Source organism: Hypanus sabinus, chromosome 13 (genome assembly GCF_030144855.1).
Source record: "Hypanus sabinus isolate sHypSab1 chromosome 13, sHypSab1.hap1, whole genome shotgun sequence".
Taxonomy (NCBI): domain Eukaryota; kingdom Metazoa; phylum Chordata; class Chondrichthyes; order Myliobatiformes; family Dasyatidae; genus Hypanus; species Hypanus sabinus.
In genome coordinates, this window is record NC_082718.1 from 17,368,882 (window position 1) to 17,387,999 (window position 19,118).

At 39.5% G+C, this 19,118-nt stretch overlaps 1 protein-coding gene across 2 annotated transcripts; it reads right to left on the minus strand.

Annotated features, from left to right (window-relative positions):
* Window positions 1–22: 22 nt before the first annotated feature.
* Window positions 23–15,569, minus strand: armc10 (armadillo repeat containing 10). Of its 2 annotated transcripts, XM_059987205.1 has the most exons (6): window positions 15,051–15,569; window positions 12,322–12,467; window positions 11,238–11,372; window positions 6,390–6,566; window positions 5,179–5,250; window positions 24–657 (listed from the first exon to the last, which is right to left on the minus strand). In XM_059987205.1, exons 1-6 carry the CDS (start codon window positions 15,262–15,264, stop codon window positions 406–408), a joined length of 996 nt encoding a protein of 331 aa, XP_059843188.1. In that variant the 5' UTR covers window positions 15,265–15,569; the 3' UTR covers window positions 24–405. The 2 variants fall into 2 exon arrangements, with proteins under 2 accessions (XP_059843189.1, XP_059843188.1); XM_059987206.1 differs by lacking the exon at window positions 6,390–6,566 and having other exon boundaries at window positions 23–657.
* Window positions 15,570–19,118: the final 3,549 nt, after the last annotated feature.

Consider the following 19,118-nt stretch of genomic DNA (forward strand, 5'->3'; position numbering starts at 1 on the left):
GGTTATCTCTGATTCAGATTACAATTTATTTCTTTACATGTACAAAAGGGCAAGATTTCTGCAGGCTTTCTGCTATGTTCAGCAAGAACAATAAACACACCAGGGAACAAATAATTACTACTGGAGAAATGCACATCAACAATTTCAAGTAATTGATGCTTATTAAAATGAATAAAATGTCCACATAAATGAATTGTTAAACCAAAGAATCTGATTTAAGATAGTCTTGTTTTTTGTTCCATTGACAATGGTACTCCAACTTGAATACAATTAATCTCTGTACATGAAAACATGTGCCGTCCCAAAGTCATTTTCAGTTTGACGCAACGGAAGTAAATATCCACCATCTCCATTTCTTCCCTCCAGTCTTCCCCTGGACAACTCATTAAAAGGAACCATTTTGTCCTAGACCATAATTCTGGCAGCATGTTGTTTTACTTCATCATCTTGATGCAACACAAGTTTTGCTATTTTCTGAGAAAACTTTATTGGATTGCCAAACAGTACAGAATGGACTGATTCCACTTTGTAATCATACTGACCAAAGCCCTGCATCGAATTCATATTTTCCTTTAGATTTACAACAAATATAAGGATTCGTATAAGAACTTCTTTATTTATAGTGCTGTCAAACAAGAAAAGGAACAATGGTGGCACCTGGAACAAAGAATAAACAAGTTCAAATGACAATTTATAAGTTACATTTTAAAATAATGTTTCAGATCAAACCTGAGTAATCTCTTCCAGATGTACACTGTAGGTATGAATATTTCCTTTTGTGATTATTCCTTTATGTTTACAACCATCAATGAAATGGCCATTTCTTAAGAGCAAGGGACAATTACAAAATAGAGATGAGCTACAGTTCTTATGAAGGTCAATTTGAATGCCAATATTTTATAGTGCAATCTATGCATACAATCAAAAAGTAAAATATAAAATTACAATTAGTTAAAATTAATAAACAAGGCTCAGGTAGCTCAGCAAGTTAAAACATCTATCTCTGACACCTCTATTCGAAATATCTGCTCTTGAACAACAATATACATTCTAAAGTAAAGCTGTTACAGCAATTGCTTATAGATATTAATAACTGGCAATCTCACTCAGAACTGCATGTGCATCATGAATGTATATTCTGAAAACTGGACAAAGCATGCTGGCCAAGGCACAGCGACAACTCTGATACCTCCTCTTATTTACCCCTTGATCATGACCCACTAAGGAGCACCAGGCCATTGTCTCCTATACCATCACCAACCTTATAGCTCTGGGGATCTCCCATCCACTGTCACCAATCTCATAGTTCCCACACTCCGCACTTCCCGTTTCTACCTCCTACCCAAGATCCACAAACCTGCCTGTCCAAGTAGACCTATTGTCTCAGCTTGCTCCTGCCCCACTGAACTCATTTCTGCATGACACTGTTTTATCCCCCCCCTTGTTCAATCTTTTCCCACCTATGTTCGTGACACTTCTCATGCTTTGAATTTTTTCAATGATTTTAAGTTCCCTGGCCCCCATCGTCTTATTTTCACCATTGACGTCCAGTCTCTATATACCTCCATCCCCCACTGAGATGGTCTCGAAGCTCTGCACTTTTTTTTGGGTTCCAACCTAACCAAATCCCCTCTACCACCACTCTCCTCAGTCTAGCGGAATTAGTTCTTACTCTCAATAATTTCTCCTTTGGCTCCTCCCACTTCCTCCAAACCAAGGGTGTAGCCATGGGCACCCGTATGGGTCCCAGTTATGCCTGCCTTTTTATTGGCTTTGTGGAACAGTCCATGTTCCAAGGCTATACCGGTATCCATCCCCCTCTTTTCCTTTGCTACATTGGCGCTGCCTCTTGCACGTGTGCGGAGCTTGTCGACTTCATTAACTTTGCCTCCAACTTTCACCCTGCCCTCAAATTTACCTGGTCCATTTCCGACAGCTCCCTCCCCTTTCTTGATCTTTCTGTCTCCATCTCTGGAGACGGCCTATCTACTAATATCCTACAGACTCTCACAGCTACCTGGACTATTCCTCTTCCCACCCTGTCTCTTGCAAAAAGGCTATCCCCTTCTCACAATTCCTCCGTCTCCGCCGCATCTGCTCTCAGGATGAGGCTTTTCATTCCAGGACGAAGGAGATGTCTTCCTTTTTTAAACAAAGGGGCTTCCCTTCTTCCACCATCAACCCTGCTCTCAAACGCATTTCTCCCATTTCCCGCACATCTGCCCTCACCCCATCCACCTGCCACCCCACTCGGGATAGGGATCCCCTTGTCCTTACCTACCACCCCACCAGCCTCCAGGTCCAACATATAATTGTCCGTAACTTCCACCACCTCCAACGGGATCCCACTACCAAACACATTTTTCCCTCCCCGCCTCTTTCTGCTTTTCGCAGGGATCGCTCCCTACGCAACTCCCTTGTCCACTCGTTCCCCCCCCCCCATCCCTTCTCACCGATCTCCCTCCTGGCACTTATCCTTGTAAACGGAACAAGTGCTACACCTGCCCTTACACTTCCTCCGTCACCACCATTCAGGGCCCCAGACAGTCCTTCCAGGTGAGGGAACACTTCACCTGTGAGTTGGCTGGTGTGGTATACTGCTTCCGGTGCTCCCGGTGTGGCCTTTTATATATTGGTGAGACCCGACGCAGACTGGGAGACCCCGTTTTGCTGAACACCTATGCTCGGTCCGCCAGAAAAAGCAGGATCTCCCAGTGGCCACACATTTTAATTCCACGTCCCATTCCCATTCTGATATGTCTATCTATGGCCTCCTCTATTGTCAAAATGAATCCAAACTCAGGTTGGAGGAACAACACCTTATATACCAGCTGGGTAGCCTCCAACCTGATGGCATAAACATTGACTACTCTAACTTCCGTTAATGCCCTTCTTACCCCATCCCTGACATATTTAGTTGTTTGCCTGTTCTCCATCTCCCTCTGGTGCTTCCCCCCCCACCTTTCTTTCTCCTAAGGCCTCCCGTCCCATGATCCTTTCCCTTCTCCAGCTCTGTATCACTTTTGCCAATCACCTTTCCAGCTCTTAGCTTCATCCCACCCCCTCTGGTCTTCTCCTATCATTTCGCATTTCCCCCTCCCCCCACGACTTTCAAATCTCTTACTATCTTTCCTATTGGTTAGTCCTGACAAAGGGTCTCGACTCGAAACGTCGACAGCGCTTCTCCCTAAAGATGCTGCCTGGCCTGCTGTGTTCTACCAGCATTTTATGTGTGTTCTTCTTTGGATTAGTTTAGGGGAAACTTCAGCCTAAATCTGACCCAATTTAACTTGATCTATTTCATATATTTTGGATTCACGTACATTCTTAATACAAACATTTTTTTAAAGAACTATGGCCTCAGTAAAATATATTAGGAAGGTGTTTCAAAATTGTGACCATTCCATTCCTATGAGCAAGGTAAGAGAAAACCCAATGTTCCTGAAATTTATCAACTACCTTTGTTAGTAAAAGTAATTGATGTCAAACTACCCCATTTAACTTGGTTGACCAAGCTATGACTCTGAAACAATATTCATTATCTCAAATTTGAAAACAAAACCACAAATGCAAACAAAAGATCCTAAGATTTGGGTGGCAGTCACCGGAAACATTATGCCTCTCTGGAATAACTATTGTTAAGATTATTTTCTGATTAGCTTTACATTTAACAAGACCTTTAATGTCACATTCTCTTTTCTAATTCTCTTATCTCTGTATTAACCAATTTCTATGGATCGTTCAGTCCTATCCAACCTACTTACAATTTCAGTCCATTTGTATCAATTTCTTCTAGATTTCAACCTTTCAGTACACATCATCTTTATTTTTAACTATGAAAGCTTAATTATTGTCCCTTCATTTCCTCCAAGCCTTTTAAGGAGTAATGAAATCTGACCACTAGCTTTCAGCTGTAATTTTCATTTGTGGCAGAGGCACAGTTTCATTGTGGAATTCACCCTAATGACATCAGCAATACTACACACTCAAGTCTTTGCATGCCAGCATGATTTTCAACATCACTAGTGCTGAACATGACAGTTCCTCATTTCACACAGAACATTCTGCTGTAAAAACCTGACAACAGAACTGATCACACTCAAAACTAGTTTGCTTCACAGCACTCTGCAAGCACTGTACCACAAGACTGTACCTTCAAATGCAATTATGCTCTTGAAACATATGCCTAATGGTATAAACTTAATACTTACTGGATTGCAGTCAATCCCAGTCAGCCAGGAGAACCTAGCAGATGCCATGGACAGTCTCCATGCATCCCTGCCCAAGGGGGACAGGGCCTCTTCCACAGGCGTTAAAAGTTCCATTTCCCTGCCATTGCACTTGGATGTACATTCTTTCTCACCTCCTACCTTTCTGGACAGAGCTACATGTTTTGTAGGGATATGTATGGATGCTGGATGCTTATTTAGAAGCTGGTTTGAGAGGTCGTAACTGCATAACATCATTGTAGATAATTTCAGTCACATACATTTAAAGATGGAAATCCTGTTGTTTGCTGAAACTGACAATGTTTTCAAATGATGTTCATATTAAATGACTTCATTGATGAATAGCCTTAATGTTCCACATTAAACTGTTTTAAATCACAGCAAAAGAACTTTCGGATCTTAGTTTTCTTTCAACATCCTCAAAGTCACAATACCCCAGATTTGAAATTATTCCCATATTTATTTTTTCTCTTGAAATCCTGAGCAGAACAACAAACCCAGCACCTGACAGGTTTTTAAATCTTGGTTTGTATCCTCCTGGACATAAAGCTTTTTGCAAATTTCTCAGAAAACCCTGTAGGTAATTTAGCTGCATAATCAAAAAGGAATATTGGTATTAACTGTATGTGCAGAGCAGACATCACTGAAAGGGAGTTAAGAAAAAAACCCACAAGACTTGTACTGCTAACACCCACAGGAGATCTGTAGAAGTACACGCAGATCACTGATTGCAAAACCTTTACATCCACAATTGTTTTCAGATGAATGTGATGTGTCACCTTAGCACCTTATACTTTGATCTTCACCCCAGCAAAACTTAATAGATATTGGAGAATATAAGTGAACACTGTTCTGAATCATTTCTATCAATGGGTACAAGTGTATTATTAAATATATAGTCAAATCAACTGTTGAACTCCAAAATAAGTAGCATCAGCTTGTTACTTACCTGAGCACAGAGAAAATCATGTGTTAATTCTGGATTTGCAGACAAATTTACCAGGATCTTTAATACCTGAACCTGTTTTAAAAAGATTAAAAGGTTAGCTTAAGGAAACTCTTATTGTTCATTTGCTTTCATCTCACCAAACTATTTGACTATCATTTATCCCGAAGGCCAACTTGCAATTCAACAGACTACATTCACATGTATCTTACCATTCTTGATGAGAATTTACAAAAAGTGCATGCCATCTATACAAATTGGTATGGTGGGGTGAAGAGAGAATATCACAACCTGTCTAATTTCTGTTTTCACACTGCCTCAAATTTCCAACTGATAAGCTCAAAGGACTGTTCCTTTCTTACCTGAACACCATATATGTGAATAAAATTATTGCAAGTTAGACATCTGAATAAACAAGATAAAATTACATTTCAATGCTTTTAATTACTTTTCTATGAGCATAAATCCCAATTATCCAATCTTTACACAGTTACTTTATCATGTAAAAAGTAAGTACTGCCTTATGTGAGCAAGGCAAACTCTTCTCCTTAGAACTGTCTATTTCAGAAGTAACTGAGAAGAACTTGTATTTAGACTGCAATGGAGTGGAACACAGTTTAAATTATCTATGTTGTGCAGAATTCAAATCATGAATTCTTGATTAGATATAGGAGCACACAAAGGCATCAAAGCAAATCATTACTAAAGAATCTGCATAGAATGATCAATATCTTAACACAAGGATGGGAAAGACAAAATTACGAATCCCTCATATTTTGATCCCGTACCGGAGATTCCCATCATGTTTGGCTGAAGCTAAAGAAAGCTAAATATATGGTAAGATATTAAAAATCTATCGGCATATGGAGAATCACACAAAATGCTGGAGGAACTCAGCAGGGCAGGCAGAATCGATTGGAAAAAGTGCAGTCAATGTTTTGGGCCAAAACATACTTTTTCCATAGATGCTGCCTGGCCTGCTGAGTTCCTCCAGCATTTTGTGTGTGTTGCTTGGATTTCCAGCAGCTGCAGATTTTCTCTTGTGGTACCAGGAAAATATTTTTTTTTACCTCAATATCAAAAATGAAAGCAACTTCAAGCTAGCATTCATCTTATTAAATCTATTTCATTGGTTAAAGGTTAAAAAAGTAATTAAACTATTTACATCAATGAAACTTAATAAAAACCAAAGTGGTTCAATCATCAGGATGTACCTTTATATTATCAGTTCCATCTACCAAGAGCTTAAGAAAGTGAGGAATGGACTTGGTCATCATATGATGATGACTATTGGTAACACTGAAGTTAGTCAGCATTCGCAGACCAGCTACCTGCAACTCAGAGTTTAATGTGGCAGCTTCTTGGATCTTTAATATTTGTGGGATCCAAACCTGTAACAAACATGGTTTTACACAAATATATTAAATTCATTATCTGCCATTTCATACAAACAGAAGAAACAAAAAATTAGCAGGCTCTTTGGTCACTCATACCCATGCCATTATTCAATAAAACAATGACCAATCACTTTCCTGCATTAGCTCCATATCCCTTTATTTCTTAACATCCAATTTTTTCAATTTGACCAGATTGAACAGCTATATCTTTGCAACCCCCTCGGGTAGTGAATTCTAGGTTAGCTACACTCTACATGGAAGAATTTCTACTCATTTCTATCCTGCGTGGCTGACACCTTACTTGGAGCATCCTTCAAAAGGGTTAACATGGATAAACGGGTCCCAAGTACAGATCCCTGGAATAGCCCTCTAGTCACTGCCATCCTAAGAATGATCCATTTATTCCCACTCTGTTCTTCTGTCCAGTAATCAATTTCCAAGCATCAGTTGTTCTGGTTTTGTCTTGATCCTACTGAAAACATTCCCATTGTCATCTCCAGCTCTCTCATTTCTCTGCAGCTGAAGCTGGGTTTAATTTATACATTCTTCTATATCTAGTGATACATTAACTCCTCCCCTCTGATGTTCAAACAACACACACAAAATGCTGGTGGAACACAGCAGGCCAGGCAGCATCTATAAGGAGAAGCACTGTCGATGTTTCGGGCCGAGACCCTTCGTCAGGACTAACCTCTGATGTTATTTGACTTCCTGAATATTTACAGCATTTTTTATCAATATTAATCCAAGTTATTATTTTTGTTGATAAGAACATGTTGTCAGTTAGACACGATTGTCTAATTGAAAAGGAATTGGAATATGGAAGGCCAGTATTCCATGGTTTATCTGGTTTCCCCTGCTTCCCTGGCTCCAGGTACTTTAATTACTTCTCTCGTTTATTGAGATTTTTCTCTCACACCTACTTTTCCACTTTAATAAAAGTTGATTTGCTTGATCATGAATCATTTTGGCATTGACTACTGTAAATAAATGATCAAGCACATAATGTGGAAATTTTAATGATGCAACAGAATATTTGCTGTTAAGTTTTTTTAACATTGTTAAAACTAAATGTTGCAAGATAAAATTGCCTTTACTTTGGGATTGTCAACAAAAATTAGTTTGCTTTAACTACCACAAATTTTATTTTATCTTCCCCACTCAGAGTGGTGGGAGTGTGGAATGAGCTGCCATCTGATGTAAATGCGGGCTCACTCTTAAGTATTAAGAATAAATTGGATAGATACATGGATGGGAGAGGTCTGGAGGGTTATGGACTGGGTGCAGGTCAATCGGAATAGGGGAATAAAGTTTCAGCACAGACAAGAAGGGCCAAATGGCCTGTTTTCTGTGCTGTAGTGTTCTATGGTTCTATTATTGTTTGTAACCTTGGCAACCAGGGATGATCAACTCCAATTGTTAGATGGAGCCAGCTTACTGGGATTATTTATTTTAGAAGACTTCTGAGTTGCCAAGAAACTTACCATCAACTTTTTATTTGATAACTGATTTGGAAAAAAAATTAAGAATGTTGCTCCAACATAATATTTTCATCAATGATCTCACTATCAATCTCATATTAGACAACAATAAGTTCAAAAATCCACTTTTTCATATCTCACAGTCACTTATAATTTATTTTGTTGCAGGCTTATGGTGAAATATGGGTTGTTTTTTCAAGTTCAGGAGTGTTTTAAACCAATATATAAATTTGCAACCTCCTTAGGACGTTGTTCCTGGCTTTCTCAAGGGCTGATAGCTAAAAAATTTAGCAAATTGTTTATTATTATCAGACATACCGAGTTAAAGTGAAAAATGTGTTATGTTTCATCACATTATTGCATGAAAGTAGTATAAAGGAAAATGATAATAGAATACAGAATAAATGTTAGAGGCACATGGAAGTGTTAGAGTGGAACGCAGGCAGACAATAAGGTGCAAGGTAGATTGTGAGGCCAAAGTTCACCTGATTGTACAAGGGGACAGTCCAAATCAAATTCAAATTTCAAAGTAAATTTATTATCGAAGTACATACATGTTACCATATTCAACCCTGAGATTTATTTTCTTGAAGGCATACTTAATAAATCCAATAATCATAATAGAATCAATGAAAGACAACACCAAATGGGCACACAACCAGTGTGCAAAAGGCAAAGTCTGAAAAAACAAAAATATGGAAAAATAACAATAATAAAAATAAATAAATAAACAAACAACAAATATTGAAAACATGAGATGAAGAGTCCTTGGAAGTGAACCTATTGGCTGTGCAAACATTTCAATGATGAAGCAAGTGAAATTGAGTGAAGTTATCCCCTTTGGTTGAGAGGATCAAATAGCATACTTCCAAAATTGCTCATGACACAAAAATGGATTGAGAATAGGAGGTATAATGTAAAGAGGCTTCAGGAGAAATAGTCAAGCTGAATGAATGGGCAAGAACATAGAATTACGGAAAAATGTGAAGTTATTTTCTTTAGCGGGCAAAAGAAAAAAAAAGCTGCTGAGAGACGGTTAATATTGATTTTCAAACAAAACTAAAATATACAAGGTAAATGGTAGAACAGAGGGATCTGGGAGTACAGATACATAATTCCCTAAAAGTAGCATCACAGGTAGATAGGGTAGTAAAGAGAGCTTTTGGTACATTGGCCTTTATAAATCAAAGTATTGAGTATAAGAGTTGGAATGTTATGGTAAGGTTGTATAAGACATTGGTGAGGTTGAATTTGGAGTATTGTGTGCAGTTTTGGTCACTTAATCCAGGAAGGATATTATTAAGGTTGAAAGAGTGCAGAGAAAGTTTAGAAGGATGTTGCTGGGACTTGAGAAACAGAGTTACAGAGAAAGGTTGAATAGGTTAGGACTTTATTCCCCAGAGCGTAGAAGAATGAGGGGAGATTTGATAGAGGTGTATAAAATTATGATGGGTATAGATAGAGTGAATGCAAGCAGGCTTTTTCCACTGAGGCTAGGGGAGAAAAAAACCAGAGGACATGGGTTAAGGGTGAAAAGGGAAAAGTTTAAAGGGAACATTAGAGGGAGTTTCTTCATACAGAGTGTAGTGGGAGTGTGGAATAAGCTGCCAGTTGAAGTGGTGAATGCAGGCTCACTTTTAACATTTAAGAAATACTTAAGAAAGACAGGTACATGGAGGAATATGGTCAGTGGGACTAGGCAGAAAAATGGTTCGGCACAGCCAAGAAGGGCCAAAAGGCCTGTTTCTGTGCTGTAATGTTCTATGGTTCTATGGTTAGAAGGATTTAAGATACACAAATAACTGAGAGACAACATGCAGTTGTCACATTAGAAATTATAATGATGGCATGTTGACTTTTATTACAACAGGATTGAGTACAGGAGGAACATTTATTACTGTACTTGCAAAGGACCTTGAATATCTTTTGTACAACATGTAGTTTTGGCCTTACCTGGAAAGAAAGGATTTATCTGCCATAAATGGAGTGAATCCAAGATTCATGAATCTAGTTCTATGGACAGCAAATTTGTTGTACATTCAAGGGTTTACAAGAATGACAGATTTCATTGAACTTTTATAAAATTCTTACAGAGCTTGACAGGCTGGATACAGGACATTTTCCCTAACTGAGATCATATTCTCCAAATAGGGGTAGGACATTTAGTATTAAGAGTAGGAGAAATTTCTTCAAGCAGAGACAGAAAAATCTGTGATTTTTTTTTAAACCACTGAGGACTATGGTGGCTCAGGTAGTGAACTCTGTTCTGCTTTAGGTAAGATAGACACAGTGGCCATTTTATCAGGTATACCTGTACCCCAAGTCATTAATGCAAATATCCAATGTGGCAGCAACTCAATGCAAGAAAGCATGTCGGCATGGTCAAAAGGTTCAGATGTTGATCAGACCAAGCATCAGAATGGGGAAGAAGTGTGACAGAAGTGACTTTGACCGTGGAATGATTGTTGGTGCCAGAGTGGTGTGAGTATCTCAGAAACTTACAGTGCCTTACAGTGTCCAGGGTTTACAGAGAATGGTGCAAAGCACAAAAAAAACATCCAGTTAGCAGCAATTCTAGAAGTAGGTAATCTAAATTAGAATATATTATTGAAATACTACTGTGGAAACTTACTCTTTCCACACTTAATCTGTCAGTTATGGTACAACAATCCTGAGATGAATTCTGGGTGCACACACACCAAGCACAGAGGTATAACACATTGAAATCCCTATATAGCGTTCAGTTGCCAAATATTTTGGAGTAACCGTGTCTTTCATTCAAACCCACTGTGTGCAGATTACAGAGCTTTAGCTTAGAGGTTAAGTACATTACTAGCACACACTGTTGAAGGGGTCATCTTTCACAGCCCATATTAAATGTTCTAAAATCACAATTTGAAAAACAGCAGATACTCCTTCCAGTATTTGGCCAACATCATAATAAATAATTTGTTTTGCATTGTGGAACTTCGAATGCTAGTTGTGCAAAGCTCCACATAAATAAAATAAATATAAATAAAATGCTAGTATTTCAATTAACTTTATTTGTTAATTAGAAACGCCTCTAATCACCAAATATTGTAACTATTCAAGTGCAACAGCTCTAGTAAGAAGTGAAGCAATTCTAGAGTTGCAACATTGTAAGATAACTTTTACCAGAGGAAACACATTAAAGTTCCATTACCTTCAACTCTTCTTGATTAGCAACATTAAGGGAAAGATTCGTCAAAGCATTCATTGCTTTAACTTTGATTGATGTGACTTCATCTAACAAACAATTTGCAACGACACTGAGACCATCCAGATTGCGAATAAGGTCCTGTAAACATAAACGTTATTTCTCAGGTTTCTCAGAAGTGTATTGGAAGTTTACATTACGTCAGAAATATACTGTGCTTTGTATGTGAGCAGATGGAGAGTTTCCACCAAACCCTGTAAATAGAACATTAAAGTACAGCACAGGGACAAGCCCTGTGGACGTCAATGTCCCTGTCGATCATGATGCCAAATTAAATGAGTTCCATCCATCTGCATGTGATCCGTATCCCTCCATTCTCTATGTTCGTATGCCTGCATAAATGTCTCTTAAACTCCACTATCACATTTGCTTCACCATTGCTGCTGGCAGCATGTTCCAGGCACCAATTACTGTGTAAAAAAAAATTAAAGCAATGAATGCTCCATACATCCCCTTCAAACTTTAACCCTCTCACCTGAAAGCTATGACCTGACTTTAGTACAGTAAAACTGAGAACTTAATACAATCAGAACTTATTGGTGCCAGACTGGCAGATTTACTAGACAACTGAATGCTTCTCCTATTAATACCCAAATGTATTGTAATTCTTTTTTGTTTAAGATGTTACACAGTAGAATACTAAATTTACCATTGAAGCTGGTGATTTTAAATAGGGCAAAGGTAACTGGGGACCTAGTGAGTTTTAAATAGAGCACAAAAAAAGAGAATCCGGTGATTTTAAAGGGAATGTGGAAAAACAGCTTCCACTAAGTTAAAAGGGAAAGCAGGAAATTGGTCTCAGTGAGTTTAAAGGGACCAAAGGAAACAGGACCTAGGTCAGCCAGATACTGAAGTGTTTGGATTTATGAACATCAGATAAGAAATTGTTGGGAGTCTTACTTCATTTACATTTGCACAATTAAACAGTAATAGCATTTTTTTGTTGATTTTATTTTCCTTTTCACATTAGAACTTCTCTCTAAAGTTAGTTTTACTCTTTTAAGTAGATGGCAAATGCAACTATACTTACCTGATTTACAGTGAATGCAGCACTGTTACCTATAGTCACCAGAGCACTCTCTCGAATGGAAGTATCAGAGCTCCCCTTAAGAAGGCCCAGAATCACTTGTACTTGCTGCTTTTCCAGACTATTATGAGGATTTACAAGTATAGACCCTTCAGAAGAGCAAAATATTCAATCAGTTCTTTGTCATCTTTTCATACTGTCAATAAACTTTCAGTGAATATATTAAAGAGTATTGACCTAAAGGATTAATTCTCTACCTACTCTATTGCATTTAACTGATAACATTTCCAGTTGATTTACACAACTGGAATAGGAAAACATGAAAGGCTATTGTAATTAGATTTGGCAAAGCCACCTTGCCAATTTTTTTTAAAAAACGTAGTATTGTTGCAAAATTTGTTGAAATTTTTCAGAAACTGGCATCCATCACTGAAATCCACCAGAGTTAACTAAGAATGACAGAAGATATAGAATAAGAATTTGAGTGCATGACACAATCATGTATAGATAGAAACACAAACCAAAAGCATATTTATGCTCTCTGTGTAAATTTAGATTCAACTTCTATACTAATTAAGGGGTGTTTATAATCAGTGGTAATTACTTCCTTAACTACTGATGGCTTTAATTACTATTTATAGAATTCTCTTTCACTATTTAAATACACCATCATCTGCAGTTGAAGAGTTAAAAAGTAGTTTATGTAAGGCCCGTGAATTTGCTTATACTTCTACCATTCATTTTACTTCACCTTTTCTAAACTTTGCTTTTGTTACAACTTGATGGATTTATTTTCACAGTGTATATATATGTTCATTCTGTGGGGTGATCCGACTCAGCATAATTTGTAAAATAAAATTTTTTAAATGGGTTTCACCAGCACAATAAAAAGCACATATATTTTCCACTGCCATTAAAGGTGATGTTTCTGCAAATGTAACCATTCAGCATTCTCTCTCAGTTCCATTCTAAAACATTTTGCAATTCAGCTGACGGAGGGCTCCCTTTCAATTTTCTCTTGTCCACTGATCAACTGTGACTAGCCCCAAAGGTTCACTAAAGCAGCTAACAAATAATAATTTCTAACAACCACTGCACTTTTTTTTGTATTCCCGTAAGGACTTAGCTTGCTGTAGACCTCATTTATTTGTTGTTTTCTGCCATTTGATGGCATGGAACAATCTTTAAAATATCTGCTGACTGTAACTATCCTGTGTTCCCTTGCTCTGAAAATCAGCCTAGGTACTGGCATTAATTTTTCACTGTGATTGAACATTAAAATTACCATTAATGTTAGGGCTTTAAAATGATGTGCTTGCCAAAGTGATATAATATTTTAAGTTTCAAACACCACACCACCTAACTCTTCGCCAACTAATGCCACTATTGCTGAAACTGCATCCAAGGTCTTGTCATTCCCAAATTCAACTTCTTCATTCTCTTAGATATCAAATGGTTCCACAAAGGAGGTCATTCAGCTTATTATGTCCCACTGGGTCCATACCAAAGAAACTCTCTAGTTCGACTCAGTAGCCCTTTCTTACAGTCCTGTAATTACTTTTCCACCATATATCTACCGAATTTCCATAAGGCCACAATAGAACCTGCACTCACATCTGCAGGTGGTATATTTCAAATATCTTCCTATAATTAATAAAAGTAAATTAATTCTACCCTCTGTAGTGTATATACTGTATACCGATTCACACATCAGTCTGTCACTTCCATCCTAAACTGATTTTTTTTGTTCTATCTCTCTCATCCCCTCCCCCAATACTCAAAAGTTATCGTGCCAATAATGGAAAAGCTTTTGATCCTACTTTCTGGATTTTCTGGTGTGTGTGTGTGTGTTCGTTCTAAATGGAATATTCTTTCAGAAGATGTTGTATTGTGATTTGTCAATTATACCCACTTTTTACTTCATCTATCACCATATGACTTGTCAATATTTAGGGTAAAGTTTAAAGTAATTTTTATTCTCAGAGTGGATACATCTCACCACAAACAACCCTGAGATTCATTTTCCTGCAGGCATAGTCAGCAAATTTATAGAATATTAACTATAACAGAATCAATGAAAGATCAAGTAGAGTGCAGAAGACAACAAATTGTGAAAGTTCTGAAGCCCACAGAAAGTTGCCAATGATCGCTAGCGCTATCTTGAGACCCTGTGGGTATACAGTATCATTCAAATCTTAAAATCTTTGTCAGTTTACGAAATGGATTTATACCTTAATTCTGACACCAAGAACAGCCTGCTTGCTACTTTCATCTCCAACTTAATGCAAAGTACGCCACACCCTTTACTACTTGCTTTAATCCTTCAAATCCACTTGCATGTTTCAGCAAATCTGGAATCTAACTAGAGGATTGTGAAACCCATCACATTCAATAATGCCCTTCGGTTTAAGGAAACTTATTATCACCTAGTCTATGTGACACTAAATCCAATAACATGGTTAATTCTTAGTTGCCCACTGAAGTTGGGGGGGGGGGGGGGTCACGAAAAATATGAAAACTGTCGCTTTAAATACTTACACCTACAAACTATTTCTTATTGCGAGTATTATTGTCAAATGCAACAAGAACAAAAGTACATGTGGATATATCATTTTTAAATCGCCCTCTCCTTCGCTGGGCTTTAACGGGACCACATAACGCGAGTGCTGTGATGGGCTGGGTCAGTGGTCACTTCTCACGTTACGAGTTGTAGAAACCCCAAATGTATTTACCCTGACGACTGTTTGCATTTTCTTGACTGTCGACCCTCAAACCGATCGCTCGGTAGAGTAAATTCCGCTTCCTGGACTGACAGTGCTTAGTGTCTTGATCTTCCTGATCTTGCCACCGCTTTGCCAAAAAGTACAGCGCGTACAGGCCACCACATCCCGCTAACACGCCCATTGCAAACTTTAGTGGCCATTTCTCGCTGACCACGGTGCCCATCTATTCAAAAAACAAGTTCCTGGAGGAACTCGGCGAGTCAGAATGCATCTGCAGAGGCAGAGGAATTGTCGACGTTTCGGGTCGAGGCCTTACGGACAAGGTGTTGGATTTGAAAAGAAACCCGTAACGTTCGAACCCTATTCGCAGCGTGGAAACCTTAGCTTCTAAGTGCCCCTTGGCCAACTGCTGTTCCCATCATAGTTGTTTCTTAATAATTTAATTCAGAATGCAACACCAGCCCACTGTGCTAGAGGATCAATTTGGCTAGAGGTTCGTTTGGTGACATGAAAAGCTGAAGCGGTCGACGTCATTCAGCACGAATGGAAATTTGGTCCGACTGAAAGTGCACCCAGAGTTCATTTAGACTGAACGCTTGTAAATGTTCACCTCGAGGCGAGAAATTATCCCTTGAGCCTGGCCCCAGAAATGTCATTACACTAAGCATAACGCCACGAAGATTAAAGTCATAATCCTTGAAAACTACGCAGGACTCAAACCAGTATTCACATTTGTTATTGAAGTATGTGTACTGTGTACAGTACAACTTTGAGGTTTGTCTTCTTGCAGACAGCCACAAAACGAAGAAACACAATAGGACTCTCTACAAAACCCCACACAACAAAGACTGTCAAACACCCAATGTGTGAAAAAAGAACAAATTGTGCAAACAATAAAATGTAAACAAATAACAAACCAAACATTAACTGCAGAATCTCCAAAATGAATTCATGGCCATGGAGGCGAGTGAAGCTGTTTCAGGAGCCCAATGGCTGCAGACCATAGCCACAGGATTTAATTCAGAAGCCTTCCCCGTTAGTGGGTATAGCCACAAGGCAGCAGAGGTTTGAGTTCAGAGTTTTCCTTTTCCTAGATGAGCGGTCAATCACGACTGATGAGCCCTATTTGCCTGAAATGACTGGTTTTAAGGTTCCAGTAACCTGCCTTTGCTCCTTCTCCTCTCTGTAGAAAGAGTTCCACCCAGGCTTAGTAGCTAAACTACACTTGAAGCCCAGGAATCAGAATCAGGTTTATTATCACCAGCATGTGATGTGAAATTTGTTAACTTAACAGCAGCAGTTCAATGCAATACATAATCTAGAAGACAGACAAAAATTATAATAAATAAAGTAAAATATAATCATAAACAAGTAAATCAATCATGTATATTGAACAGATTTTTAAAAAATGTGCAAAAAATAGAAATACTGTATATTAAAAAAAGTGAGGTAGTGTCCAAAGCTTCAATGTCCATTTCGGCATTGGATGGCAGAGGGGAAGAAGCTGTTTCTGAATCGGTGAGTGTGTGCCTTCAGGCTTCTGTATCTCTTACCTGATGGTAACAGTGAGAAAAGGGCATGCCCTGGGTCCTGGAGATCCTTAATAATGGACACTGCCTTTCTGAGACACCGCTCCTTAAGGATGTCCTGTGTACTTTGTAGGCTAGTGCCCAAGGTGGAGCTGACTAGATTTACAACCTTCTGTAGCTTCTTTCAGTCCTGTGCAGTAGCCCCTTCATACCAGGCAGTGATGCAGCCTGTCAGAATGCTCTCCACAGTACAACTATAGAAGTTTTTGAAAGGCAAACACAAGGAAATCTGCAGTTGCTGGAAATTCAAGCAACTCATACAAAATGCTGGTGGAACACAGCAGACCGGGCAGCATCTATAGGGAGAAGTGTTGTCAACGTTTCAGGCCAAGATCCTTCATCAGGACTAACTGAAAGGAAAGATTGTAGGAGATTTGAAAGTAGGAGGGGGAGGGGAAAATGCAAAATGATAGGAGAAGACTGGAGTGGGTGGGGTGAAGCTGAGAGCCAGACAGTGTGATTGGCAAAAGGGATACAGAGCTAGAGAAGGGAAAGGATCATGGGACGGGAGGCCTAGGGAGAAAGAAAGGGGGAGGGGAGCACCAGAGGGAGATGGAGAACAGGCAGAGTGATGGGCAGATTCCCATTTCCTGCACATCTGCCCTCACCCCATCCGCCCACCACCCCACTCGAGATAGGGTTCCCCTTGTCCTCCACTACAACCCCACCAGCCTCCGGATCCAAAGTATAATTCTCCGTAACTTCCACCACCTCCAATGGGATCCCACTACCAAGCACATCTTTCCCTACCCCTCTCTTTCTGCTTTCTGCAGGGATCGCTCCCTACGCGACTCCCTTGTCCATTCATCCCCCCCCCCATCCCTTCCCACCGATCTCCCTCCTGGCACTTATCCTTGCAAATGGAACAAGTGCTACACCTGCCCTTACACTTCCTCCCTCAACACCATTCAGGGCCCCAGACAGTCCTTCCAGGTGAGATGACACTTCACCTGTGAGTTGGCTGGTGTGGTATACTGCGTCCGGTCCTCTCGGTGTGGCATATTATATATTGGTGAGACCCGACGCAGTCTGGGAGACCGTTTCACTGAACATCTACGCTTGGTCCGCCAGAGAAAGCAGGATCTCCCAGTGGCCACACATTTTAATGCCACATCCCATTCCCATTCTGACATGCCTATCCATGGCCTCCTCTACTGTCAAGATGAAGCCACACTCAGGTTGGAGGAACAACACCTTATATTCCATCTGGGTAGCCTCCAACCTGATGGATTAAACATTAACATCTCTAACTTCCGTTAATTCCCCTCCCCTTCTTACCCCATCCCTGATATATTTAGTTGTTTTTTCTCTCTCTGCCCATCACACTGCCTGTTCTCCATCTCCCTCAAGTGCTCCCCTCCCCCTTTCTTTCTCCCGAGGTCTCCCGTCCCATGATCTTTTCCCTCCTCTAGCTCTGTATCCCTTTTGCCAATCACCTGGCTGGCTCTCAGCTTCACCCCACCCCCTCCAGTCTTCTCCTATCATTTTGCATTTTCCCCTTCCCCCTCCTACTTTCAAATCTCTTACTATCTATCCTTTCAGTTAGTCCTAATGAAGGGTCTCGGCCCGAAATGTCGACAGCACTTCTCCCTTTAGAATCTGCCTAGCCTGCTGCGTTCCACCAGCATTTTGTGTGTATAGAAGTTTTTGAGTGTATTTGTTGACATGCCAAATCTCTTCAAACTCCTAATAAAGTATAGTCGCTGTCTTGCCTTCTTAATGACTACATTGATATGTTGGGACCAGGTTAGATCCTCAGAGATCTTGACACTGAGGAACTTGAAGCTGCTCACTCTCTCCACTTCTGATCCCTCTATGAGGATTGGTGTGTGCTCCTTCGTCTTACCCTTCCTGAAGTCCACGATCAGGTCTTTCATCTTACTGACATTGAGTGTCAGGTTGTTGCTATGGCACCACTCCACTAATTGGCATATTTCACTCCTGTACGACCTCTCGTCACCACCTGAGATTCTGCCAACAATGGGGTTGTATCATCAGCAAATTTGTAGATGGTATTTGAGCTGTGCCTAGCCATACAGTCATGTATATACAGAGAGTAGAGCAGTGGGCTAAGCACACACCCCTGAGGTGCACCGTGTTGATTGTCAGCGAGGAGGATATGTTATCACGGATTTTCCCATCAGGTAAAAGGTACAAGAGCCTCAGGACTCACACCACCAGGCTGAGGCACAGTTACTACCCCTCAACCATATGTCTCTTGAACCACTTGAGTTTAGAGGATAACTTCACTCAACTTCACTTGCCCCATTATTGAAATGTTTCCACAACTAATGATTTCACTTTCAAGGACTCTTCACCTCATGATCTTGATATTTATTACTATTATTATTTTTCTTTTGCATTTTCACAGTTTGTTGTCTTATGCACTCAAGTTGAATAGCCTAGTTGGGTGGTCTTTCATTGATTGTTATAATTATTACTCTATAGATTTATTGAGTATGCCCAGAAGAAAGTGAATCTCTGGATT

What these genes read in the sequence shown, in the direction of transcription:
- armc10 (XM_059987205.1), bottom strand. Translation starts at nt 15,264, where the DNA reads ATGGGCACCGTGGTCAGCGAGAAATGGCCACTAAAGTTTGCAATGGGC. An exon ending in AAATGCAAACAGTCGTCAGG is followed by an intron (nt 12,468 to 15,050) that starts GTAAATACATTT and finishes GCTCTTCTGAAG; the next exon opens with GGTCTATACTTGTAAATCCT. An exon ending in ATGGAACTGATAATATAAAG is followed by an intron (nt 5,251 to 6,389) that starts GTACATCCTGAT and finishes TTTTTAAAACAG; the next exon opens with GTTCAGGTATTAAAGATCCT.